This window comes from Juglans microcarpa x Juglans regia, chromosome 1D (genome assembly GCF_004785595.1).
Source record: "Juglans microcarpa x Juglans regia isolate MS1-56 chromosome 1D, Jm3101_v1.0, whole genome shotgun sequence".
Taxonomy (NCBI): Eukaryota; Viridiplantae; Streptophyta; class Magnoliopsida; order Fagales; family Juglandaceae; genus Juglans; species Juglans microcarpa x Juglans regia.
In genome coordinates this window covers 37072249-37098909 of record NC_054594.1, presented here as the reverse complement: position 1 = coordinate 37098909, position 26661 = coordinate 37072249, and the positions used below count along the sequence as shown (strand labels likewise).

At 34.8% G+C, this 26661-nt stretch overlaps 2 protein-coding genes across 5 annotated transcripts; both read left to right on the top strand.

Annotated features, from left to right (window-relative positions):
* Window positions 1-1171: 1171 nt before the first annotated feature.
* LOC121252373 (uncharacterized protein At4g14342) lies at window positions 1172-4069 on the top strand. 4 transcript variants are annotated; one of them, XM_041151985.1, is made up of 5 exons: window positions 1172-1313; window positions 1651-1736; window positions 1863-1986; window positions 2952-2989; window positions 3816-4069. In XM_041151985.1, the coding sequence occupies exons 1-4, from the start codon at window positions 1308-1310 to the stop codon at window positions 2961-2963; spliced, it is 228 nt and encodes a 75-aa protein (XP_041007919.1). In that variant the 5' UTR covers window positions 1172-1307; the 3' UTR covers window positions 2964-2989; window positions 3816-4069. The 4 variants fall into 4 exon arrangements, with proteins under 4 accessions (XP_041007919.1, XP_041007912.1, XP_041007902.1 ...); XM_041151978.1 differs by having other exon boundaries at window positions 2949-2989; XM_041151968.1 differs by lacking the exon at window positions 2952-2989.
* Window positions 4070-14845: 10776 nt separating this feature from the next.
* On the top strand, window positions 14846-21951 carry LOC121252349 (casein kinase 1-like protein 11). Its single transcript, XM_041151960.1, has 14 exons — window positions 14846-15676; window positions 15792-15832; window positions 16415-16484; window positions 16636-16784; window positions 16916-17011; window positions 19187-19257; window positions 19816-19877; window positions 19973-20036; window positions 20123-20207; window positions 20405-20531; window positions 20683-20756; window positions 20856-20916; window positions 21207-21340; window positions 21437-21951. Exons 1-14 carry the CDS (start codon window positions 15601-15603, stop codon window positions 21659-21661), a joined length of 1335 nt encoding a protein of 444 aa, XP_041007894.1. The 5' UTR covers window positions 14846-15600; the 3' UTR covers window positions 21662-21951.
* Window positions 21952-26661: the final 4710 nt, after the last annotated feature.

The window sequence follows — 26661 nt, the reverse complement described above, 5'->3', positions numbered from 1 at the left end:
ATGACTCGAACTCCTAACTTCGAAGTCATGAAATATCAGCTCGTTTTGTTTGAGCCACCATCTTGGTGGTGATAGTTGTACTACTTATATGTGAAAAAAGAGTTAATTAATCAATTTCTTTGAAATTAGGTTTGTTATCTCGCTCTATTTGAATGAGTGGGCGCGACTGGGTGATTACGGTTCAAAGTCAAAGCCTAATGCCAATGACGACGGTCAATAACATGTTTGAGATTTATGAGAGTACATTTTAAGGGTGAGAGAGATATGGCTTTGCTTTTCAAAATTAATAAATAAAAGAAAATTCTAATATATAAGTCGGTACACACACACACACTTAGCAAATCGATTATATATGATATGATTTTATTTGATTGATAACATTTAAAATTAAATTATTATAAATTAGATTTTATCATATAAATAATAATTTAAATATGATAAATTAAATTTTATTATATAAGTGATGTGGATGATGTATCTTGCATTGATTAATATTTTAGATATATTTTAAAAGAAACAGAACTCTGGTGTATGTTAGGGGACGTTGATTAATCGATATATAGATGTGTTTGTCTTATCAATTATAAAAAAAGTTGTTACTCTTTTTATTATGTTTAATTACATTAATCATAGAAGATTTTTTAAAAGTTTCATAAATCAATAAAAAATTATTTAAAATATATAATGACAAAAATTAAAATAAGGAATAACAATTTCTAAAAAAATAATTTAATTCAATTGTCCAGGAAAAAGATTAAATGAAAAGATTATAGAATTAAAATATTTTGATAATATAATTTTTTGAGGTTTACTATTCATTATCAACACACACCATACTTTTTTTTTAAATATTTTAAATATTTATTTTTGGTTTTATTCTTCCTAAATTAATTGAATTCTTTTACTCATTATCCATACACCACATATTTGATAAGTTGAAAAAATAAAAAATAATATATGGTGTGTAGTGTGTGGGATGATGACTATAATTTTTCTAATTTTTATTTTGAGATTTGAAAAAATTGAATTATTTTTTATGTTTTGTTTAAAAATTTGATAAAATTATAATGATTAAGTACTAATTAAATAAAAAAATTAAATAATATTTATATTTAAATAATATTTAAAATTTTAAATGTTAAAATGAGATGAGAAGTATATCTCAACATCCAAACGGTTAAGAATCCCATCCAATATCGTATGCCCAGCAAAGTCGGTCTGTCGCATTCTACCTGCGCGGGGAAAGTTTGCTCGTTCTTCCGTTGCTCGTTCCTCGTTACTGCAGTTCAATTCACCCAGACGTCAATATGCAGGTAAGTCTCTCCCTCGAGTTTAACTTCTTGCATTCTGAACCCCTTACGACGGTACAATCGAAGCCCTAAACCCTAATCCCCTATTCCTTCTAACTCCCGTTGCTCGTCAAAAACCTAATACACTATCGGTGCTGCCTTGTGGAACACTTTTTGTTTGTCTTTCATTTTCTACAAGTGTCATACTTTGAAATTATTAGCTATTCGATTTAGCTTGACTTTTGTCTTTAAAATCGTTGCTGAATTTTGAATTTTTACATCCTTTGATACTAAAATCTTTATATTTTAATTTCTTTAGTCGCTTGAAAAATCGATAAGCTTGCTACGTTTGACTGTGCAGGCCAGCGACAGGTTTAACATCAATTCCCAGCTTGAGCACCTTCAAGCTAAATATGTCGGTACTGGGCATGCAGATTTGAATAGATTGTGAGGCTGCCAATTCTTTGAAAACCCATGTTTTATCTTCTTCTTCTTGTTTTTTTTTGTAAAGTTTACTTGTTAGTTTGTTGTTCTTCATTTGAATGTGTATATACACGTACTTTGGATGGGCAGTGAGTGGGCAGTGAACATTCAACGAGATAGCTATGCATCATACGTTGGCCATTACCCCATGCTAGCGTACTTCGCTATTGCAGAAAATGAATCAATTGGGAGAGAGCACTACAACTTCATGCAGGTTTTGTCTAACCTGTTGTCTTTTTCTCTACTTGATATTTTGTTTATACCTGTATTCTGGATATTTTCTTTATACCTGTATAATGATCTTAGGCTTTAGTTTGGGGTGGTAATTTTTCCATTTTGCACTTATCACTTCTCGTGAGCTTTTGTATACGTAGGTTAGGTAACAGGTTACATGTTGAAATTTTACGAGGCCAATGTTATACTTACATACTCAGTCTGTACCAAAGCTATAATGTGGCTTGAAGCTCAATCACGTGTTATAAGGTTTTCCTGAACCATCAAAGATTTCTTTTTGTAGATCTGAAGGACTTGATATGATATACTTCACAGAGAGGAAGACACTTGACTTTGTTTTTTGCTTTAGCCAGATAATAAGTTCGCCGAGTTATGCCTAGTTTGTTTACTCACTGTCATATGACATATTTCGAAATGCTGTTTAAGATTGCTGATTTGGTTGACGTCATGATAAGTCAGGATGGCTTGTGATTGTGGTTGAAAAAACTGTAAAGTTCGCCAAGTCTGTTTACTCGCTGTCATATGACATATTTGGAAAAGCTGTTTAAGATTGCTTATTTGTTTGGTTGACATCAAGATAAGTCAGGATGGCTTGTGATTGTGATTGAAAGAACTTACAGTTTTTAATTAGATTGATCATGGGGATGGAGGACTAGGTTATGAAGGCAGGAGTGTGAACATGAGGGAATCTGGTTACACGAACTTTCTGTAGTGGCTAAATATGAGGGATTGGGGTTGGTTTTGCTGGGTTAAAAAGATGACTGAAGGAAGCTGAAAACTTTTCACCTATTTTCTTGGTATTTCATATGCACAACTTTAATAGAATATCTCTTCTTTTTTTAATAAGAAATTGAATATCTCTTTCTTGCCTCACATTTGTTTCATTTAATAGAGCTGATATTCTTTTATTTCTTGATAAGTAATAAAAAATTTTATCGAAAGAAGTTGAAGGCCTAGCCCAAGCACAAAGAACGGACACAGGAGTAAGGAAAGGACTCTCTTTTATTGTATTGAGGTTTTAGCCATTGTATTATGTTGTCTTTTTCCTTCAAGATAGAGGTTCATTGCCCCTCCCCCCTCCCTCTTTCTCCTCTTAAAACTGGTATTAATTTTTATTTGTTATATATCCTGCTTTTGAACACAGTGCAGATGATGTGGTTTCTATAATCCACGCACATTTCCTTATAGATGACATATTCTACACACTAGTTTTCAATCTAAAGCTTTATGTCTGAGTGATGATCACCAACTATTTCTTATTCAATTAACGCTATTCTTGGTTCGTATTGAACCATCTAAGCACTTTCTTTGAATTTTAATCTAAAAATGCTTGGAGAATGACATGAGATGAGAATTTTGTGAATAACAGTAAGATGTTTTGTGAATAGTAGTAAGATGGTTTAAGTTAAATATTTATTGGATTTTGAAAAATGAGAGAGAAAAAGTTGAATAAAAAATATTATAAAGTTAAAATATTGTTAGAATATAATTTTTTAATATAATTTTTGTTTTGGAATTTGAAAAAGTTGAATTGTTTTTTGTTTTTGTTTAAAGTTTGGGAAAGTTATAATAAATAGTTTGAAAAAACTGTAATGATTAGTTTGAAAGTGATTGTGTTTGAATGATATTTGGAAAGGAAATGAGATGGAATGCAATGGGATGAGATGAAAATTTTTTTCCAAACATCTCTGATTTTGGATGACGGCTCAGTTATTTTTAAAACCGTACTGACTTATCAAATTTTTTTTCTTTTTAAACCTTACTGATAAATCACCTAATCCTTTCTGCCACTCGATTTTGGTTGTGCAGAAAATGCTTTTGCCTTGTGGTCTCCCCCCTGAAAGAGAAGACGATTGAGAACTGCCATTTAAACCAAAATCTGAAGCATGTCAAACTCTTGGTCCGGCAGGCTGAATGTTTATGTCCCCATATGTGTAATGCATGCTTGTTGCGTAAAGGAACTATTATCGTTTGTAAGACCAATGAATCGAGTGCTCATCTAACTTTGTGTTTTTGGGCGTGTAAAACATCAGTCATTGGTCAGGCTTGGATGTTTTAGTGTTGATCTGGTTATGGCTTTAATCTGACCTCTCAGCTTCTTTTAAATTTCAATTGAAGCACGCATCTAAATTTTGCTAAAGAAAGTTCTTCCTGTCGAATCAGCTCACACGTTCAATTCCTTCATGTCTTCATGACAGACCCGGTTCTGGTGCATTGATTAAATGGAAGATGATGGACATACATTTTTTTTACGACTCTGTTTCAAATGAGTATTTTTATAAAATAATTTATAAAACTAACATTATTTTATAGAAATATCTTTAATTTAAAATAGAGTTATATAAAGAGATGTAAAAATTGTTGTATGTATATTATTTCTCGAATGAAGTTAGAATATGGAACGAAGTAGGATATCAACGGTCAATGACAAGATACATCGGATTAACCACTCAAGAAATGGCTATGTAACACTCTCTTGGGTACTTGGGCTTATACACTCACTTAGAGGAGGAGCATTCTCTCCAAAGGAGAAATTTTAAAAAAGTTATGCATTCATCAATTATCTTTTCAAAGGGAATTACATAGTATATGAACAGACACATATAACAAACTCTGTCATTCTGTAGGAATATTTTCTAACATGATATTGACTAGACACCTCTACATAACAGAATACAAATAACAAAAGATATAACATGTGCATAATAGACTAATACTAAATTGACTCGTACTGGACTGGGCCAAGGCCCGTCTCTTATTAGTACTGTGTCTTCAACTTTTCACTTAAGCCCAACTTCCACTTCAAGTCTCGGCCCACTAGATTTGAAAAGGGAGGAAATGGAATTCGTGGTGGGGGACATGGTTTTCCTGAGGTTGCAGCTATTTCGTCAACTTTTGGTGGCCCAAACGGAGGAATGCCAAGCTAGCCCTGAGATTCTATGGATTGTTTCCTGTGACTTAGCATATCAGATCCGTTGTCTGCCGTTTGAAGCTTCCTGAGTCTGCCATGATTCATTTGGTGTTCCACGTGTCTCTGTTGAAGATGAAGTTGGGCCGCTTAGAAGTCCTTATGGCCCAATTGCCTCCCGTCGATGCCATGGGGGTGTGCAAACCCAGGCCCAAAGAGATTCTGGAACGACATCTTCGCCAAGTCAAACAGCGGCCAGTGGTGGAAGTTTTGACTCGATGGTAGGGGCAGACAACGGAGGACGCCTCCTAGGAGCCCTACCACCGTCTAAATGATGCCTACCCACACCTTGTGGGCAAGGTGTTCAAAACGGCGGGGCAATTTCACGAGCAACCCTAGGAGTCCAAGAGAAAAGGGAGAAGAACGAAGGAGGCATTGTGGATGGATCAGAGTAATACAATAATGACTTGATTTATTCCCTGAAATGAAGTGTGGAGTCCACTGCTTCCATTGGTGATGATCTCGTTAAGTAACTCAGTAGGCTGGGTGGGGGTAGCCGTATAGGGCTTCAAAGGGGGTCATCTGTATCGAGGAGTGTTTAGTGGTATTATACCACATTTCTGCCAATGGGATCCACAAGGCCCAATCTTTGGGCCTTTCACCTATAAAGCAGCGTAGGTAATTTTCAAGAGTTTTGTTGATTGCCGCTGACTGACCATCTATTTGAGGATGGTAGGCCGTACTAAAGGCTAGTTTCACACCCTGTTGTTTGAATAGCTCCCTCCAAAATCTGCTGGTGAAGCTCTTGTCCCTGTCAAAATTAATTGAATTGGGCATGCCATGAAGTCTGAAAATATTTTTGAGGAAGGAGTGGGCTAGGGAAGAGGTAGTGTAAGGGTGAGAGAGGGGGGGGGGGTTGAAATGAGAGTACTTAGTTAGGCGATCTACAACCACCTATAATAGTTAAATGTTTGTGAGGTGGGAAGGCCTTCAATGAAGTCCATGGTAAAGTGGGTCCAGGGTTTATAGGGTATGGGTAGAGGGTTCAAAAGGCCTCCATGGAGGGAGTTCTCAGGTTTAACCCGTTGGCATACATCCAAACTCCTCACATAGTCACATAGTCACCAACTTCAGATCTTAGGTCTGGCTGGTAAATCTCTCTTTTAACCCTGTGTAGGGTTTTATCTAGCCCAGAGTGTCCACTTGAGGGACTGTTGTGTAATAGGTAGAGCAGTTTAGTCTTGAGGCCAGAGTTATTAAGAATGTAGAGCCTATTTTTATAGTATAGGCATCCCTCCTTAACTGATAATTGGGGATTAGCTTCTCCCTTATCCACCTTCTGCAAGAGCTTCTATACCTCAGAGTCATCTTTATAATAGAGTTGCACCTCTTCCAATAAGTCCCAAGTAGGGACAAAAATCACTGAAAGTGCCACTTGGCCTTCATCTTCACCCTTCTTAGAGAGAGCATCTGTTGCTCCATTTTCAGATCTTTTTATATATTCCACCAAAAAGTCATAGCCTAGGAGCTTGCTAATTCATTTCTATTGGATGGTAGATCCCACCATTTGATCTAACAGGAATTTCTAACTTTGATGGTCTGTTTTAACAATGAATGGCCTACCCAAAAGGTAAGGTCTCCACTTTTGCACTGATGAGACTAGTGCAAAAAGTTCTTTTTCATAAGTTGACATACTCAAGGCCCTACCCTTCAAAGCTTGACTAAAAAAGGAAATGTGGTGCCCCTTTTGCATAAGGACAACACCCGCAGCCTTTCCCGATGGATCACACTCTACTTCAAAGGGAATGGATAAATTTGGTAGGGCTAACAATGGAGGGTTGGTTATTGCCTCCTTGAGGTCATAGAAGGTCCTTTCTGCTGCAATAGACCATTTGAACCCTTCATTCCTGAGTAAGTTAGTGAGGGGAGCAGCCACCCCACCATACCTCTTGATAAACCTCTTGTAGTAGCTAGTCAGCCCCAAGAAGCCCTTAAGGATCTCACCGTGGTAGGATTAGGCCATTCACACATGGCTCTAAGCTTCTCATGATCAGTTTTGACCCCCTGGGCAGAGATAAAATGCCCTAGGTAAGCCACCTCAACACATCCAATTGTACATTTGGATGTTTTTGCATATAGTTGATACTGTCTTAGAGTGTCCAATGCAATTTTCAAATGTCTTCCATGTTCCTCTTCACTATGGCTGTAAGTCAAAATGTCATAAAAAAAAAACAAGTATAAATCTTCTTAGGAAGGGAAATCAGATTCATTAGATTTTGAAAAGTTGATGGGGGCATTAGTCAAGCCAAATTGCATGACTAGGAATTCGTAATGGCTTTCGTGGGTTCGAGATTGTTTTGGAATATCTTTTGTTTTGACTCTAATATGGTGATAACCATATCTGAGATCCAGATTAGAGAATATAATCAAGCCATTAAGTTCATCCAGTAGCTCATCCACCACTGGTATGTGATATCTATCATTAACAGTGACTTTGTTTAGAGCTCTATAGTCTACACAGAGGTGCCAGGAGCCATCAACTTTCCTTACCAACAACACTGGTGAGGAACAAGGGCTCTGACTTGGTTGAATAACCTCTAAAGTCAGCAATTCCCACATAATCTTCTCTATCTCATCTTTTTTATAGTAAAGGTACTATAGGGTCTCATAGAAATAGGGTTGGTTTCAGGTTGTAAGGGAATGACATGGTCATGAGATCTTTGTGGTGGTAACCCTGTGGGTTCAATAAATATGTCAGGATATTGGTTTAGGAGTTTTAGGAGGGATGTTGGGATTTCAGGTATTTTTTTATTCAGGTTTCAGGTAGTGTAACAATATTCCATTGTTCCTCATGTTGTGGGTCTTAAGTACCCTTCCCACCTCCACTAACTTCGAGTTGAATAACTCCTTAGTAAACTGCATAATTAGCGCTTGGAAACTTCATAAAATAAACCCCAAGGTTTGAAGCCAAACCACTCCGAGAATCATATCACACCCAGCTAGTAAGAGTACATAAGTCTCACAAAGGAATGGGGTATTTTGTATAACTAGGGCAAAATCATTCACTCTTCCAATACTATAAACCAATTCTCTATTAGCCACCTTAACTTGAACTTTTTCATCCTCATGCACCACTGCCCTGGTTTTAGTCACTATAGCAGGGTCAATGAAATTATGGTTGCTGCCTGAGTCAATAAGTATGATTATCCAACAGTCCCCAATCTTCCCTTTGACCCTCATGGTTTTGGGGTTTCCAGAACTAGTGATAGAATGCAGGGAGATTGCCGGTCCCCCTTTTATAGTGGTCAATTATAACAGTTGTTCTTCAGATTCCTTCCCATTTAAGTCCCATCATAGCCACTTCTTCATCTGAAATATCACAGATCTCCCCAATTAAATACAACTTAGGTTTATGACATTTGTGGTCAGGGCTCCACCTAACTTCACAATAGTAGCACAGACCTTTGTCCCTAGAATCTTGCATTTGGGTTTGGTTGATTTTTTGTACTGGTAAGGTCTGTTTTTTATTAGGTTTCTGTGTATTAGTTTGGGAATGGAAATTTCTAGACAGGGTTGGTTCATTTGGGTAAAGTAAAGTTCCTTTATGGGTTTTCTTGGTAAGGGTTAAATTCCATTCTTGTATCTTAGCTAAGCTGTAGCCTGAGATAAGTTTGGAGGGTTGAGCATCCTCACAGGTAGACAGATGTCATCTTTAAGTCTACTAAAAAAATAGCTTAGCTTATAGGGATCTGACAAACCCTTCAGCCTATTAGATAATGACTCAAAGTAGGTATTATAGTCCTCTACAAACCCAGTTTGTCTTAACCTTATTAAGGCCTCCATGAGGTCATCATAACAGCTTGGACCAAACTTAATGAGTAAAAAGCCCTTACAAAGTGCTCCCAGTCCATTAATTGTCCAGCTCCATCCAATTCCTGGAACTAAACCAAAGCCCTACCTTCTATATGGAAGGATGCTAACCTTAATTTGTGTTGTGGCAGTGTATTGTGGAAGGTAAATAATTGTTATACCTTTTACAACCACCTCGTTGGGTCACCACCAATGAACACAGGAAAATCAAGCCTTATCAAGCGGGTCTGCACCTCATCCATTTGCACCATCTGAAGATCTTGATGTCCTTTTAGCCTAGAGGATGATTAGCCTGCTCCTAGTTTTTCTTTTGCAACTCCATTGTCAAAATTGATAGTTGTCTCTTCAAAGCCAGCATTTCAGTCTCTAAACTTTTGTATTGTGACTCAGAGGTCTTTTTCAAGAAATTGAAGCCCTCTTGCAGCTGGGAAAATCTTGGTCCTTCAGCCATTAGCATGCTCTTGTATGAAGGGGAATGGGGTATCTTTGATACCATATTTGTAACACCCTATAGGGTACTTGGGCTTATACACTCACTTAGAAGAGAAGCATCCTCTCGAGAAGGAGAAATTGTAGAAAAGTTATGCATTCATCAATGATCTTTCCAAAGGGAATTACAGAGTATATAAACAGACACGCATAACAAACTTTGCCATTTTGCTGGAATATTTCGTAACATGATACTGACTAGACATCTCAGCATAACATAATATAAATAACGGAAGATATAATATGTGCGTAATAGACTAATACTAGATTGACTCATACTAGACCGGGTCAATGCCCATCTCTTATTTTAACCTAAGTAGTACTGGGTCTTCAACTCTACACTTAAACCCAACTTTTACTTCAAGTCTCGGCCCACTTATCATTAGTGTATTACTCTGATCCATGTAACCCTCTATGCCTCCCTCATTCTTCTCCCTTTTCTCTTCGATTCCTAAGGTTGCTCGTGACACTCTATAAACTCTGTGTCATTGTGCCACATTGGTTGCCTACCCAAGTATGTTGAGTTCAGCTGGATACAACCCCCCCATGTCAAGACATATTGGAACACATTACTTTTTTGACAACATTTTATCTTTAAAAAGAATTAGTCTTAATAGAATATATTAGAAAACAAAATCAGAAATTATTTTATTGTTTAAAATATGTTTTGTTATTTAAAATCATATTCTCTCAGGAAGGTGCATGCTTTTGTGTTCAGAGATAAATCTCATCCATATTATGACAGAATAAACGAGGCCCTGGAAGTTTTACTAGTGCAGATGGAGCAAGAAGGAAATGTTCCCAACACAAAGGAGATGCTTCATGATGTTAAAGAGGAGCAGAAGAAAACTTTGTAGCGACAATGAATGGCTCGTTATAGCATTCGACATCATTAGCACTACAAAGGGAACACAAATTCGAGTAACAAAGAACATTTGTGTCTGCGTGGACTACCACACAACAACCAAGTTTTTATCAAAGATTGTTGGGAGAGAGATCATTGTGAGGGATAAATATAATAGCAATTTCACCATTTCAAGGATGGAAAGTACTTTTGTCGTGATTATTGGTAACTCGGCATAACAAGATTGTGCCATTTTAGTTGTCAGAATGCAGTTTTAAGCATGTCAAAGACATTGATTGCTACACAAGTTTTGATTCCATTGATTGGTATATATGTGATTAGTTTTATCAAAAACTCTCATGAAACCTTCTTTATCAAAAAGTGGTGTTTATACCGTCTTATAAATCATTGATTCTACTTTGAGAACTACTCAAATATGTCTGAATTGAGGGTACTTGTTCAACGAAATAATTAGTAACATGAAGCTATGAGTAATAATACACCTATATAACTATTTTATAACATCGAGAGAAATTATGTAAAATACACTGACATTATGTGGTGCTTGTGAATGGAGAGAAATGATGAGTGCTTTGAAGATTGGAAACGTCCGTTAGACGGGTTGAAGAGATTCTTTTTTAACACACTATTTTCTTGAGTTTTGGTCAATGTTTGTAACGGAGATAGTTTTCATAATTTGCTTGTATTCATCATTGGTGCTTAATGGTTTTTAAGTATATTCTGTAATACTTCTTGTGTCACTGGTACTAGCTATGCCTTTTACCATCAATAAAGTTTTACTTTTTCTTACCTTATAAAAGACTATGCAAAATGAAAAGATTCTAAGTAAAGAAAACATTTACATTGTTGATAAGGTGACATAATCACGTTGAGGATTGCTTATAAAGGAGTTCTAATATAATTATAAGTTCATCATTTTAGCAGAAGCAATTGTTTCCTAATGCACTCTAATTTATTTGAAGATTGGCTACCTGGGCTGGTAAAATTTAGGGCTGGTCTGGTTACATAAAATAAAATTATTTTTTCTCATATAATCATTATAATTTTTTCAAACTCTCACATAAAATATAATAAATAATTTCAATTTTTTCAAATCTCAAAATAAAAATAATATTAAAAAATAATATTATAAAAATATTTTATTTATTTTTTAAAAATATCTCATTTCATCTCATCTAACTGCATAACTAAGAGCATCCTCATTGGCTTGGTCAAAGTTGAAGGATGGCTAAAATTTAGATAATCTGTGTCAAAAAAATCTCACATTGGATTGGGCATCTCTAAAACAATTTAGATTTCAGCTACAGTACTTCACCAAATATAGCTAACTACAATTGTTTCATCAAATATTAAAATATTAGTTTCTCACTCCAAGCAAACAAATTAAATTAATTAGAATATAATTAACATTTAACAACAAATTAAATTAATTAGAATATAATTAACATTTAACATTTAGAATATAATTATTATTAACATTTAATAATAATTTTTTTAATAATAATTTAATTTGAATATAATTATTATTAACATTTAATAATACTTTTTTTAATATTAATTTAATTAGAATATAATTATTATTAACATTTAATAATACCTTTTTAATATTAATTTAATTAGAATATTAATTATTATTAATTTAATATTTTTTAATATTAATTTAATTAGAATATAATTATTATTAACATTTAATTGGTAGAACTACAAAATGTGATAAAAAAATTAATTAATTAATTATTAAAATAATAATAATTTATTATTATATAGAGAGTAAATGAATAATCTAATGTGGTGATTGAATTTAAATAGAATAGGTAAATATAAATTCATGTGATATTAATTAAAATTTAAATATGTATTTAACCAATCCAATAAGAATGCTCTAAATGTTAAACAAAGCCCAACCAGCCAGCCCTCATAACTGTAGGGGTGTAACCGGTCCGGTCCGGTCCAGTTTTTGACAAAACTTAGGACCGAACCGGTATGTACCGGTTTTGTATTTTTCAAAACCGATTACACACCGGTTACCCTCCTAAACCGGTATCTCCGGTTTTACTGGTTTCCGGTCCAGTCCGGTTTTTTGATTTTTTAAAATGTAAGTTTGTCATTAAAAATAAAAATCTGTTAATAAAAAAAACTGCTTCAAAAAATCTGTTCTAAAAATCTGTTCCTATTACAAAATCTGCACTACTAAAAAAATATGTTTTAGTAAAAAAAATTAGTATTAGTTATAAACTTATATATTAGTTTATGTATATAATATATTAGACTATATAATAGTATTAATATTATACTATTAGTATAGTTATATATTAGTATTAGTCATAAACTTATATAGTAGAATAGCTATATAATATATTAGACTATATATAATATAATTTAATATATATTTTATGTTTAAAGTATATAATCAATTAAATTTTCATATTCAAAATTAAACTTTTATTTTATAAATTATAATAACATTATCTTGTATATAATTATATTAATAATATATGATCAAACAAATTATAAATGTTTATATTTAAAATTAACATTTTATGTTATAATTTATAAATTATAATATGAAATTATTTTATATATGATATATAAAACTTATACATAAAATATTAATTTTTATATTTTTTTTAATCGGTCTAGTTCAGTTCTAGAAATTGTAAAGTCAGAACTGGTGGACCAATTCCGACTTGTTTGTATAATTCAAGAATCGGTTTCGAATCGGATCGATTCAAAACCAATTTAATCAATCTAGTCCAATCCAATTTCGAATCAATTTTCTGATTTTTCGATTTAAATTTACAACAGTACTCATACTCGATAGGTTTAATCCTAAACCCATATGCAGTATACGTTTGGTTTCTGTCCCAAAGGGGAAATTAAAAGAATTCAACTTTGTGGACAAGACCCAATTAACAATGTCAAGGTCAAATCAGCTGCCATCCATTTGTCGCGATGTGCACTACCGAAAGCTACGCTTTAGAGTGAGAGATATTCTCCAATTAATTATTAATGAAATTTATTATTTTTTAATTTTTTTGTAAAAAATATTTAAACTTATTTCAAAAAAATTAAATACATTTTAATTTAAAAAAATTAAATACATTTTAATTTAAAAAATAAATTTTAATTTAAAAAAAATTAAATCTATCTTAATAAAATTTATAAAATATTACTATTCACAATTTCGACAAAGCTGCATTTGGATATTCTTAATTACTAGAGATGCTTTTTTTGGTTGTGTGTTTTATGACTTGGAGAGAGAAGCTCGCCCAGAGACACAAAAATAAAAGATAAAGAAAGAAAAAAAGGAAAGGACTGGGGGAGGACTTCATCATCGCCTTTAAGCCTTTTGAGGGACTTGAAAAGAAAAAGAAAGTGCACGTTTGCTACAAAGGTGTCGAGTCATGGAGGGTCTGTTAAGCAATTAAAGTTTAGACTTAATAGATTATCCTTCACCCACCCTTATCACTACCAAATATATCCCACCTTCTCACTTTTTGGTTGCAATATGACATTAGAATGGTTTTCATTTTCCTCTTCTTTTTTTTTTTTTCTTTTTTAAAAAAAAAAGTTTAAGGTTAACACTCAAAACTTCACCTAGGAATCCATCTTTTATTTAAGGTTAATCAGGAACTTTTAAGACAACATTACCACCCACCGGTGGGGACAATCTTAAATGATGCTTTCCATTGATATTTATTTATTTATTTATTTTTAAGCGAATTTGTTTGAAGTTCAAATTGCAAATTAAATGTCCGTTGTTGTTATGTCCAACTTTCCTATTAGATAAATAATAGTTATAATTGTGAGTACATTATTGTAATGTAATCACTTTAAAAAAAAAAATAAATATAAAATTTAAATAAAAATAAATTAATTTTTTAATAGTAGACCACATTCTTTTTCAAAGTGACTATATATTACTTGTGTACTCTACAATTGTATATAGTATTACTCTTTTTACTGTGACATGATTCACAGTAAAAAATCTTTCTATCATGCATTGCTCTTTTTTCAATGAGATATTATACTAAGGCCAAGAACTTAAAGAGAGAGTTCCACCACTTTATTTTTAATTAAAAATTATGCAGGTGATAAAATGAAAGTGAGAGAATTTGTAGTTTTTTTAAATTTAATGATATTAATTATACATTAAATAATAAGGTATATAGTGATCACAAGTGTGCATCAATTGTCTAGAACAATAATACAGGGGCTCATAAAAAATTCACTTCAAAGTTCATACATAAAAGTCTTTAAATAAAAATGCAATGACTTTACTTTTTTTAAAGAATAAATATTTACAACCTTTTCACATTCTATACTTTACATTTTTTTTAATTTTTATTATTTTTTTTATCAAATTTTTATTATATGAATAATGAATAGAAAATTTGAAATTATTTTAAAAAAATAAATTCAAAAAAAATATTAAAAAATTTAAAAAAATATAAAATATAAATTGTGGTGAAAGTTCCGTAACAAAACTCTTGTTTAAATAGGAACACTTTCCTTCCTAAACATGCTCGTAAACTGTACTGAAGTTGAATAAAAAGTTGAGAGTTCATGAGTAGCGTAGGGCAGCGTTCGGGTTATAATTCGTATAATTTTCTCAGTTCAACCAAATAAATACTATTACAATAATAAAAAGTAAAATTAAAAAAAAAAACCAAATTCAATAATATCATCAAGCTTTTGCTTCATCAATCATCCACTTTCTCGTCCATCTTCATCAACCCTTTCACACACCCACCACACCCCCCCCCCCCCCCCCCCCCCCACCCCCCCCCCGCGTCTCTGCCAATCTCCCAATACTCCTTTCCAGAGAATCTGAAGAATTTTCCGAGAGAAAAAACCAATCCCGGTCCCAAACCCAGATCCAAAAGACCCCTTCGGAGTCTACCTTCAGAGTCTACCTTCATTTTTTCTTGACGGTGATCGTTAGCAGATTAGGATTTCTTCTCCGACTACGAAGTCCCAATCCCATTCTTTTTTCTCACAACAATAATCTTTACCCACTACCAATTTCCATTAAAAAAGAAGGCCTTTTTTCTCGCTCTCTTTTCCTTCACGTTCTTTTTCTCATCCCGATTAGCCAAGAAAAAACTCCCGTGTGATGACCCTAAAACCCGAGTTTAATTCGGTGATTAATGGGGTTCCCTTAGGATTTTAATTTTCTAGTACAGCTAGATGCTAGAGCTCTCTCTACATATATCGGTTAGACTTTTTTTTTTGAGGAAGTCCGGATGTTTTAGTTTGGTTTTTGATGTATAGAAAAGGTTATTTGATTGTTGTGTTTGTGTTGGGACGCGATGGATCTGAGACTGAATTGAAATCGAAGATCTGTCGGCGATGAACAAAAGCTTTTAGATCATTGTATTACCAGATTGTATTGGATTGCCAGCTAAGACGGTGAAGGGGCTGAGCTTGCTGCTTGTCTTTGTTTGATTGGGAGCTGAATCATGGAGCATGTGATTGGTGGAAAGTTTAAGCTCGGGCGGAAGATCGGTAGCGGATCGTTTGGCGAGCTCTATTTGGGTATGCAACTCATGCTGTAAAGTAGCATTATTTATTCGTTTCACTTTATGGCTTTGTATTTTTTGTTGAGAATTAGTAGGGTTCATAATGCTTTGGCTTGATGTGGGTGTTTCAGGGGTTAATGTACAAAGTGGAGAGGAAGTGGCTGTCAAGCTGGTATGTGGAGAGGGGGGAGGTTCATTTTCTTTGTTGCACTTAAATTTTGTTCTGGGAGTTTGATCTTTTCGCCCTTTCGGTGTTGGATGACAGTGAATTATTTTTGTGTTCGATTTTTCGGAAAATTGTTATAAGTGGAACAGTTTTTCTTTTTAATTCAGTAGATCGACATGTTGAGTTGTACTGTGAAGATCCTACTATATATTATTGGTTGCCTCTCTCAGTTAACTTTTTTGTAAGGATGCCTTAAAACGCCTTAAATTTGTAGGAAATGCATTCTCGTTTGCAAGCGAAGTCTTTTTCCTCCAGCATCCTCCATATATTACTATCTTATCTTATTTTGGTCTTAATACCCTTTTTTTTTTTATAATCGTAATACCCATTTTAACTTGTATGTTGACTGTGTATCTGGTGTTAATACATTGTTGTATGCTTGAATGGTGTTGATACAAGGTCGTGTACTTCAATTGAAGTTTTTATTGTTTTCTTATATCTTAGGAATCTATTATTTTGGTTTTATGGATTGACCTTATTAAAGTCAATAACTTTTATTGGGAACCTATATTTTACCTGTTTCCCCAGGAGTCTGTGAAGACCAAGCACCCTCAGCTTCACTATGAGTCAAAATTATACATGCTTCTGCAAGGAGGAAGTAAGTTTTCCATTGTAGTCCTCTTGTTTATAGTGAGTTGATATGGAAAGCCGCATTTATCATGTGTTTATTGTTTATTAGTCCTCTTTTCATCTTGTTCATAGTGAGTTCAAGTCAACTTATGTAGCTATTGTATTTTCTCTGTATGAAGCGGGTATTCCCCATCTGAAATGGTTTGGTGTTGAGGGTGAGTACAATGTTATGGTTATTGACCTTCTTGGACCAAGCCTAGAAGACCTATTCAACTATTGCAACCGGAAGTTTACTTTAAAAACAGTTTTGATGCTTGCAGATCAGTTAGTAAGTCAATTGATTGTTAATATGTTTGGTATTTTGTTAATATGTTGTTACTTATTCAGAAAAAATGGAGGTATCTATGGTTAAGTGGCTTCCATTCTGATGCCTTTTCTTTTCCTTTTAATTTAATGTAGATAAACAGAGTTGAGTATATGCACTCACGGGGTTTTCTTCACCGTGACATAAAGCCTGATAACTTTTTAATGGGTTTAGGGCGCAAAGCTAATCAGGTAATTTTTCCATATGGTGTTGATTTCTTTATGTATGCTTTCAACTTGCATTAGTTTGAATTATGTACTCATTGGATCTTAATTATTCCATAAATGTCTGTGTATGGATTTTGTTAGTAATATCATGTTTTGTGACAATATTCTCAGTTTGTATTCTACCCCAATCCAAGTGTCTTGTTGCTGATTTAGAAGATTGCATGCTTAAGAGAATCTTATATGGGTTTGGTGATTGAAACAGTGTATGGTTTTATTGGTAGTTTTTTGGGTTCCTAAGAAATACTTGTTGGGGATCAAGGGCAACAAATTTCATCTCAAATTCTAAAGAAGTCTGATTTCCAACTGCCTGTTATAGCACTTCAATTAGTGAGACCAAAATGTGTATAGGTTATAATACGGGGAATCTTTTAGTTGATTTGAGGAGTTTATGTATTTCATGTGCATTCATGGGTGAAAAATAACTATTGGGTAGGCCAACACTTATGTTAAATATTGTGTTAGGTAATAATACTTGCATTATGAGCAATTATGCATTGGCATACTGCTTTTGGTTCTGTTTTAAGTCCTAAGGGCATCTAATCTCCTAGACTGAGTATAGGTGGAGGTTGAATGAGATCCCACATTTCCTGGGAAAGAGAAGCTTTTACACTTTATAATGATTCCAAAGGGCTCCATTAAAAATTTGACTTCTTTTGTCATGACAAGATAGGTGACTTATCACTTAACAAAAGACTAATACCAGTGGCAGTAGCAATTCATAAACGACTAAATGGTCCTAAAAGTCTTCTTCACCCTTTTTTTTTTTTCATATATGTATAACGGTGTTAGTGATCCGTGATCCCCATGCTTCACCTAGCCACAAGAGAGTTTACAAATGATTGATCAATGTCTTGTAGTTTACTCTCCATAGTTGCGAATAGAGAATGCGTCGTCATTAGAATATGTAAACTTTATTGAGTAATGATACGATGATCAACTATGGGAACTTGAAAGATCTCCTATATGGCTAATCCCAAGTTGGTTGAGCCTGAATGTAAAGATCCAAGGGAGGCCCAAGCCACAACTAAAACATAGTCCAAAAGACTAGTCAATGGTACGATTGGAGTATTTTAGAATCCTTAGATAGAGTACAAACTTGTCCCTCCCAAGCTAAGAGCCAAATAATAAAGGCCTAGGGGTTGGCTCAAGTTGTAAAGGCCTTGGGCTTGGGGTATGCTCCCCCAGGTCTAAGGTTCAAATCTCCTTGGGTGCAAACAATCTCTAGGGGTCATCGGACTGAGGGATTTTTCCCTTGAATTATCCAAGGTGGACTTGCGGGAAACTCCTCATCGAGGGTCTGTGTGCACCCCTGGGATTAGTCGGGATGTTGTTCTACCAATCAAGAAAATAACTTCTCCCTCCCAAACAATATGAGATCCCATTCACAACCCATACTCACTCAATATGGGGGGTATCACAATCCCCCCCCCCCCCCAAAAAAAAAAAATACTCGTGCCATTTCATCATAGGTGGCACGGCTCAAGTCAATTTTGGTTGGGATTGACTTTGATGGTGCTATATGTAATGGCCCAAGGGAGGGCCCAAGTCACATCTAGATCATATACTAGGATCAGTCATTGATACAATTGAAGTAGAATTATTATTATTATTATTGTTATTTATGTCGGGGAACCTCTCCAAGGCATGGCCCTTCTGACCCACCCATGCAGAGTAAACCCCGGTCCCTTGCACTGCACCCTCAGAAGTTTTCCTACACGGAAACAATTGAAGTAGAATTATTATAAAGAGCAATAACTTCTCATTCCCAAGCAACGTGGGATCCCATTCACTACTTATTTGTTTTCTTCTGAAGTGAAAATATCTCAACCTTGTATCCAGAGGGGGATCGGTAAAGTACGATATCATGGGAGAGATAGGGGTTTTGATTTTTGATAAGTATAACCTGGCTACTTTGCCAATCCCTCACTTGACTGATTTCACTTAATAATGTTGAATGGCATATTGTATTGGCAAATGCCCTAGTCACTTGGCAGCACTGATCTGTTTGATTGATGCTTGCTTAGGCTCATGTACATTACCAAACTCCCTCTGAAACTAATTGTTTTGGTGTTTTAGATGTGTCCTTACATGCATTGCTTGGCATTTCCTTGCTTTAACTAGGTTTATTTTGAACAACAGGTATATATAATTGATTATGGTCTGGCAAAAAAGTACAGGGATCTTCAAACACACAAGCACATACCGTACAGGTAATCCAGCATTCTTGTTTCTTGTAACTTTGATCAAGTTATTCTCAGCACTAGAGAACCTCATTGGTACCATTTCCCGATTAGGTTTTAATTTCTACGCTGTATTTACTGCTTTGTGGTTTTTGTTGGGGTCCCCACTCCCTTATGTATTTTTTTTCTTATTAATGAAATTATCTCAACTTATACAAAATAAAACCCTCACTGAAAGCTTCTTGCATATAAATGTCATGCAAGAATTTCAACAACCTTGAAACACTAATTTTAACATATATTATAAGTGGAATGGGAGCTTTAGCAAGTACTGACATGATCCTGTAGGTGTCTATGTATGCTTCGATGGGTCTACTTATAATACAGGCTGTTGAGCGTTTCATTATACCCTTTCTTTTTGTTATGTTTAAGCTCCAATCACAAGTGAATTAGTGGCTTCCTGATGTATCTATATGCTACATGTCTTTCACATGTTTAGTATGTCACCATATTTTAATACAAAGCCCCTCTTCTTCTCCCTCTTCAAGTCTTTCTGCTATCGTTTTGTGAGATTTTCTTTTGGTTCAGGGAAAACAAAAATCTCACAGGAACTGCTCGTTATGCAAGTGTTAATACTCACCTTGGAGTTGGTGAGTGAACTTCTGTTTATGCAGCTAATGTAATGTGAGATGGTTTTGTATTCTTCCTGTCATGTATTTAGATGGGACAATGATTCTACTTGCAGAACAAAGCAGAAGAGATGATCTGGAGTCTCTTGGTTATTTGCTTATGTACTTTCTGAGGGGAAGGTTGATCACTTAATTTATTGTCACTTTTCCTAGTTTGATTAAGCTTATTCATATTTTTAACTCATTGCATATAAATTCTGTTTCAGCCTTCCTTGGCAAGGATTAAAAGCGGGTACTAAGAAGCAGAAGTATGACAAGATCAGTGAAAAGAAGATGCTTACTCCCATAGAGGTATCATCACTTGCTCCTGCAAGCAGCTTATGCCAAGACACTTAATTTTATGATGAGACATGGTTTGAGTTCATAACAGGAAAAAAATCACCAGTTTATGCTATCAAGAGTCTAATATCCAGTCCTCCTCCTATTTTTCAAGTGCTCAAAACATGGGTAAACTAAAGGCATATAAAAACATATATGCTATTTGACAGGTCCTTTGCAAATCGTATCCATCAGAGTTCACCTCATACTTTCATTACTGCCGATCACTAAGGTTTGAAGACAAACCAGATTATTCATATCTGAAGAGGCTTTTCCGGGATCTATTTATTCGAGAAGGTTACTTGCAGATTATTATGCCCCAGCCCTTGAGATTGTTTTCACTTATTTTATTCAAGAAGTGTTGAATGATTCTTTCTCCAATGCTCATCTTGTATCTGATCAAAGGGTTTCACATAACTTGGAATTCAGTAAGTTGTAATTGGTGCAGGTTATCAGTTTGACTATGTATTTGATTGGACGATATTAAAGTATCCTCAAATTGGCTCCAGTTCTAGAGCACGAGTCAGTAAATAATTTGTTGGTGTTTATTTCTTATTAAAGAATATTCTATACATGGGTAGTAAATGATCTTACTATCTTTTCTTGTCAATTTTCTAACAGCCAAGTGGGAAACCTGCATTGAACCCAGGAACATCTGCTGAAAAAACAGAGAAGCCTTCAGGTCTGTTTCCCTTTCACATCCTAGGATTGTAACAAATTGTTTTTGAACAATCAAGTTCCATAGATGATTATAATTCAACTAATATGTAATGAACACTTTGAGCTTCAAGTGTTTAGCCTGTTCTGTGACGTGGCCTAAGATATCTATTTTCATTTTCATTTGCTGGATTCCATCTTTGATCGTTTGGGGAATTCTTTGTTTAAATTGTAAATTTATATACGCAGTTAATAGAAATAAGAAGATGAACAAATTTTTAATGTATGGCACGTACCATTGTATGTTTCTTCTAGTGGGACAAGAAATTCGAGATAGGTTCTCGGGTGCTGTTGAGGCCTTTTCTAGAAGGAATGGCTCAGGGCACGGTTTGCATGGTGATCACTCGAGGCACAGATCTTCAGATGATGTGCCATCGTCCAAGGATGTGGTTTGTAGTTGCAAGTTGCGTTATGCACTTTTTCTGCATTGGTTCCATCGGTTTATCCTTTTAAATTCACTTTTTTGTTTGTTTTCCACTTTGAAGCAACCTGATTCTGAAAGGGGACGCAGTTCTTCTCGTAATGGCAGTACCTCAAAAAGGCCTGTAAAATCAAGCAGCCGGCCTAGCTCCTCTGGTGAGCCCAGTGAGAATCGGTCAAGTCGGCTGGTTTCAAGCAGTGGTCGGCTGTCCACCACCCTGAGGATTCAACCTGGGTTTGAATCCAAGACATCATCTTTTAACCGTAATGCAGCCACCAGAGGTGGTTGAGATGATGCTCTTCGGAGCTTTGAGCTCCTGTCGATCGGCACAGGAAAGAGGAAATAAAGCACGAATCCATGTGGGAAGGAGTGCCTAAGTCAAGGCTCAAGACGACTCTTTTCAGTTTGTGACGATGCCAGTAATGTTATGGTTTTGCCTCGGTTACTTTGTATATGTGTATCAATTGTTGGGTTCAATTCACAGCTAAAAGCTCACTGAAATTTCTCCCAAAAATACGTCCAGACGCTTGTACCCCACTGGGTCTCAAGCCTTTATAATGAGATGTGGCTCTTTAGACTCGTCCAAAACCCAAAACCTTGCTTTGTCAACGAATACGTCCTTTGTTTTCTTGTAGTGCGTTTCATAATATATTTATCATCGTTCATCGAGCTTCAGTTGGAGTAAACTAAGTTATCATATATATATATATATATATATATATATATATATATATATATATATATTAATTTGATCGCCACATTAATTAGATATCTTGAACTTCTCCAATTAATATTAGACTTTAAAAAATTATATGATTTCTTGTGATGCATGCATCCATCAATTAAATTAGCCCAATCTTCTTTTCTTTTATTGTTTTGACACATCTACTTCTTATGAGAGCATCAAATTTCCAGCATTGATAAGACACTGACCTGTAGGCTGTAATCGAGTCGAGTCGAGCCAGTTTTTGGCTTGTTGAGCTCGAGTTCGAGTTCAAGATTTTTATTTAATCTTTATTTGAGTTGTTTATTTGTTTTTCTACTTTTTGAATGAGATTTAATATTGAATAAATTAGATTAAAAAAAATCTACTATTAAATTTGTACAACTAACAAGTATAATCTCTATTAAATTATAAGATTTTATAAATTTATAAATAATTAATATATAACTAGTTTAATATTTATCTATAATAATAATATATTATATGCCTATATAAATTATTAATACATACACATAATATGATAGTATATATCTATTTTATATATGATTTTCACATACTAGTATATGAAATTATTAAGTCTTAGCGACTAATTATTATACAAATCATTAACTATAGCTATGAAACATATTCAATACATAGGCATATGTGTCTAGGTTATATATATCATATATTTAATTATAAAAGTGATATGCTTATATCATTAGCTAATACACATATATATGTATATATACATAAGTCATATATGTATATATTTAATAATATATAAATGAGTTTTAATTAAGTCGAGCTAACAAGTTAACTCAAGTATAAACGAGAGCAGGCCTTAGTGAGCTTTAGTCGAGTCAAATCAAATTTGGTCAAATATGTCTTATTTACTAATTGAGTGGATATCTGCTTTAATGAGCGAGCATTTTTTTTTTTATGAGTCTAGTTTGATTCAAATTTAACCGAGCGAGTATCGAGTAAACTATCGAACAAACTGGTTTATTTATAGTCCTACTGTCGTGTCTGGTTTTCAATCAATTATAGAATTTCAGTTTTCCGCAAAAGGAAACTATATTTCATTATATGCCTTTCGTGTGTTTTGTGACGCATCAATTTCTTTGCTGTGTCCGAATTCTGGATGGTTTCTGGCTGTAAGGGATAAATATTTTTATCCCAACTTAAAACATCCGAAAATGTTTCAACATGATTTTTCGAGTTTTAATTCCCACCAATCAATGGAAAGCCAATAATTTTTTTTTTTTTATTTTTTTTCCAGAAATCAAATATTTTCCCCTTGAAACGTGTGCAGACCTTATTAATGAGTAATAATATTACTTGTTTATACTACACAAAATCACTAATACTTCTAATTAATGAAACGCGAATTCAAAATAAGTGTAATAATTATTGCAAAGTCGGTCGTTTTCTTCGGTTATGGAATAATATCTTAAGGCTAGATATTATAGAACATCGTATTATGACCATGAATGTAAAAAGGGAAAAGTTACTCATCAGCTTCTTTGTTTGAGAATTGAGGCGAATATATATATATATATATATATATATATATATATATATATATAATATATGGGGGGATCACCTGATCATTAAAATTCACGTGATGATGATCATATGAATATCATTAAAACAGAAGAAATTTAATTAGTAGTGCCACCAAAAATGAACAGAAGAGATATCATTCATGGATCACAGAAATGGTTTTATAAATTACCGCTACTTTTTTGGAAATTAGCTTTAAATTAATATTATGAACTTTCTATTTAACGACGGAGCGAGAAACCAATATATAGCCATGCTGCCATGCAAATAGATTCTGGAACCACAGCACTATCATCCATCCTAAATATACAGCCATAAATTAAATTCCCTTCCATTTTTGGTGTCACACTCGTGCTTTATTATGACAACAACTTGATGAGCAATATTATATCAGTCAAACACAATTATGGCAACATAAATAACCTGCATCCCATTCCTTGCCAGCACCTAAAATGGTTAGAAATTTACCTATAAATTGCTCACTTGTCTAAGGCTCTCGTCGCATCATTCCTTGTCCTGTTCCAGTGCCTGCCCACCAAATCTTGCCAAGTAAATCATCCAAAAGTCCAATCCTTTTCTTCTTAAACTGATCTCTGATCCTTGTCTAGCTAGGGTTCCCTCACCATGGCCGAGTATGGATGGAACATTAGGAGGCATAGATACAGTGCTAATGGGTTAAACCGAGGTCGGCAAGTACTACGGCCTCTTAATCGAACGCAGATTGCATGTCGATTTTGTGACCTTGTGTTTATGAACACCCAAGCCTTCATACGTCACGTGGAGTCTCACATGGTGGAAGAGGAGTCTTCCTCGAGAAGAAGGCAACATAGAAGATCAAACCGCATGCCCTCCCAAAGAGCTATCTTTAATTCTTTCGTAACCGCCAATTACTTTTCTTTGCCAACACCACCACGAGGAACTACTGTTCCACTTTTCGTGAACAGGTTACGGCCGCCGGTGCAATTGCCCTCTGCAGTGCTGCCAGAAAGACACCCTTTTCTTGGTGTTAACCGGATCGTTGCCCCGCGGCCAAGGCCAGCCCCACCACTGCAAGTTTCTTCTCCGATGGCAAGGCGTCATGACTCCTCACAGCTTACGTCGTCACGGTTGACACCTGCTGCTGCCCCGCAAGCGCAAACGAGAGCGTTGGAACCGGAAGAGACTAGGCCTACCGATAGCACTCAGCCGTATCTTAATCAGTTGGAGCACCCCATCACGGCAATAGTTGAAGTTGTTGATAGCAACAATGACAACTGCACAATTTCTGGCTTAAACAAGCTTGATTTGGCCTTGAAGCTGTAAAACGGCCTACTTTACGGTTTAGGCATAAGTTTTTTATATTCTAAATAATAAGGGATAAATACTCTTTTTGTGATCCTTTAACTAAGAAACACCTTATACTCTATAGTTTATACTCTAAATAATCAAAATTGAGACATTATGACGTCCAATTATTAAAAATTGACAAAGGCATTGGACAATACGTAGAGATTAGAAAATGGGTACTGCTGGTGGTGCACTAGTGTGTCAATTTTGATACAATTTAAGGTGCAAATTGCAGAGTGTAGAATGTTCATTAGTTTAAAAGGGTGAAGAATATATTCTCCCAACAATCTTGCTATGCTAGCCCTATTGTGTTACCATTCATGTTGCCTATTTCATTTTATAAAACCAATGACTCTTTTGGAATTGATTTTTTGTTCTTGCCCTTTTGGATTTGGTCAATTCAAATTGAAATTTAAGAAATCGTGATTTTTTTTTTTTTTCTTTTAAGCTGCATCTTTTATCTAGGAGATAATGCATTAAATCAAGTAATTTTAAGATCAAAGATAAAAGAGGTGCAAAAGAGTTTATCTTTTGATCTTTTCTTAATTTCATGGTTTTCTTTACCATTGATGATTTAATCCCAAGGACAAGAGTCATGAGGGAGTTGCCTCTAGGGTTTCCAGGGTTTCTTTCTTTTATTGTCCCAACACCAAAAACTCACTAGGGTTTATTTCTTTTCTCTCCGGCTCCTCCATTTCCCAAAACTTAACCAACTACCCCAGCCCCAAACCCGGCCGGAGGTCCACCCTCACTCGTCCCCTTTGCCCTTCAATTTTCTTTCCTTTTCTTCTCATTTTTCTCTTTTTTTCAAGTCATTAAAGGCTAGATTTAGGTTTTTTATCTACAAAATCACTACACCAACCCCACCTCCGGAGTCGGCATGTGGCAGCCTCTAGCTCATCTCGAATTTGAGCCTCCTCTTGTTGCCCGACACTTCTAACTCATCGATGATTTGCAACCTTGTTATATTGATTTTCTATTTTTTTTTTCCCCTTTTTTAGGGACTTTCAACTACATATTTGTGTCCAACCATCACCGGCCACCGTACATGCATGTGCCCCACCGGAAAGTCTTCTAGTGTCTAGCTCCTTCTTCCTTCCAAACGCTACATTTTGATCGGCGTGTGGGCCACATGTGCCTCCATGTTTCGCTACCTATGATTCTGCCATCCGTTACTTCGTATGCTCCACTATCTAACAATGTAGGAAATGAGATCCTCAATATACAAACAGCTGATGGACTCTCCTCCAACCAGCAAAACTGTATTTATGACGACTTTTTCTTGAACATGAGTCGAGAAGTACTACTTATGGGACTAGAATTCATATATTCTATTTTTCAATTTATTTTTTATTTTCAGCACTAAAATGTTTGGTTTGACTATATGGTTGTTGGGTATCTCACCCCTTTCAATTTTTATTGTTCTAATTTTCCCAGTAGGAAAAAAACTTAATCCCCAAGTTTTCGCCGATATTTTAGTTTTCTTTTTTCTCCATAAGTTCTAGAATTATTTAATATGTAAAGGAAATAAAAAAGATTAGTGATATATAATAAATGTCTTCATCTTGCAATGGAAATTTAGAGTAATTATTGTCCTATGGTTGGGAATGAACTTTAGATGGATTATACCTTAATGATCTACCGGCCAGTCTGGGCGGCCAAATGCAAAAACCGCATCATCATAATTCGGAGCA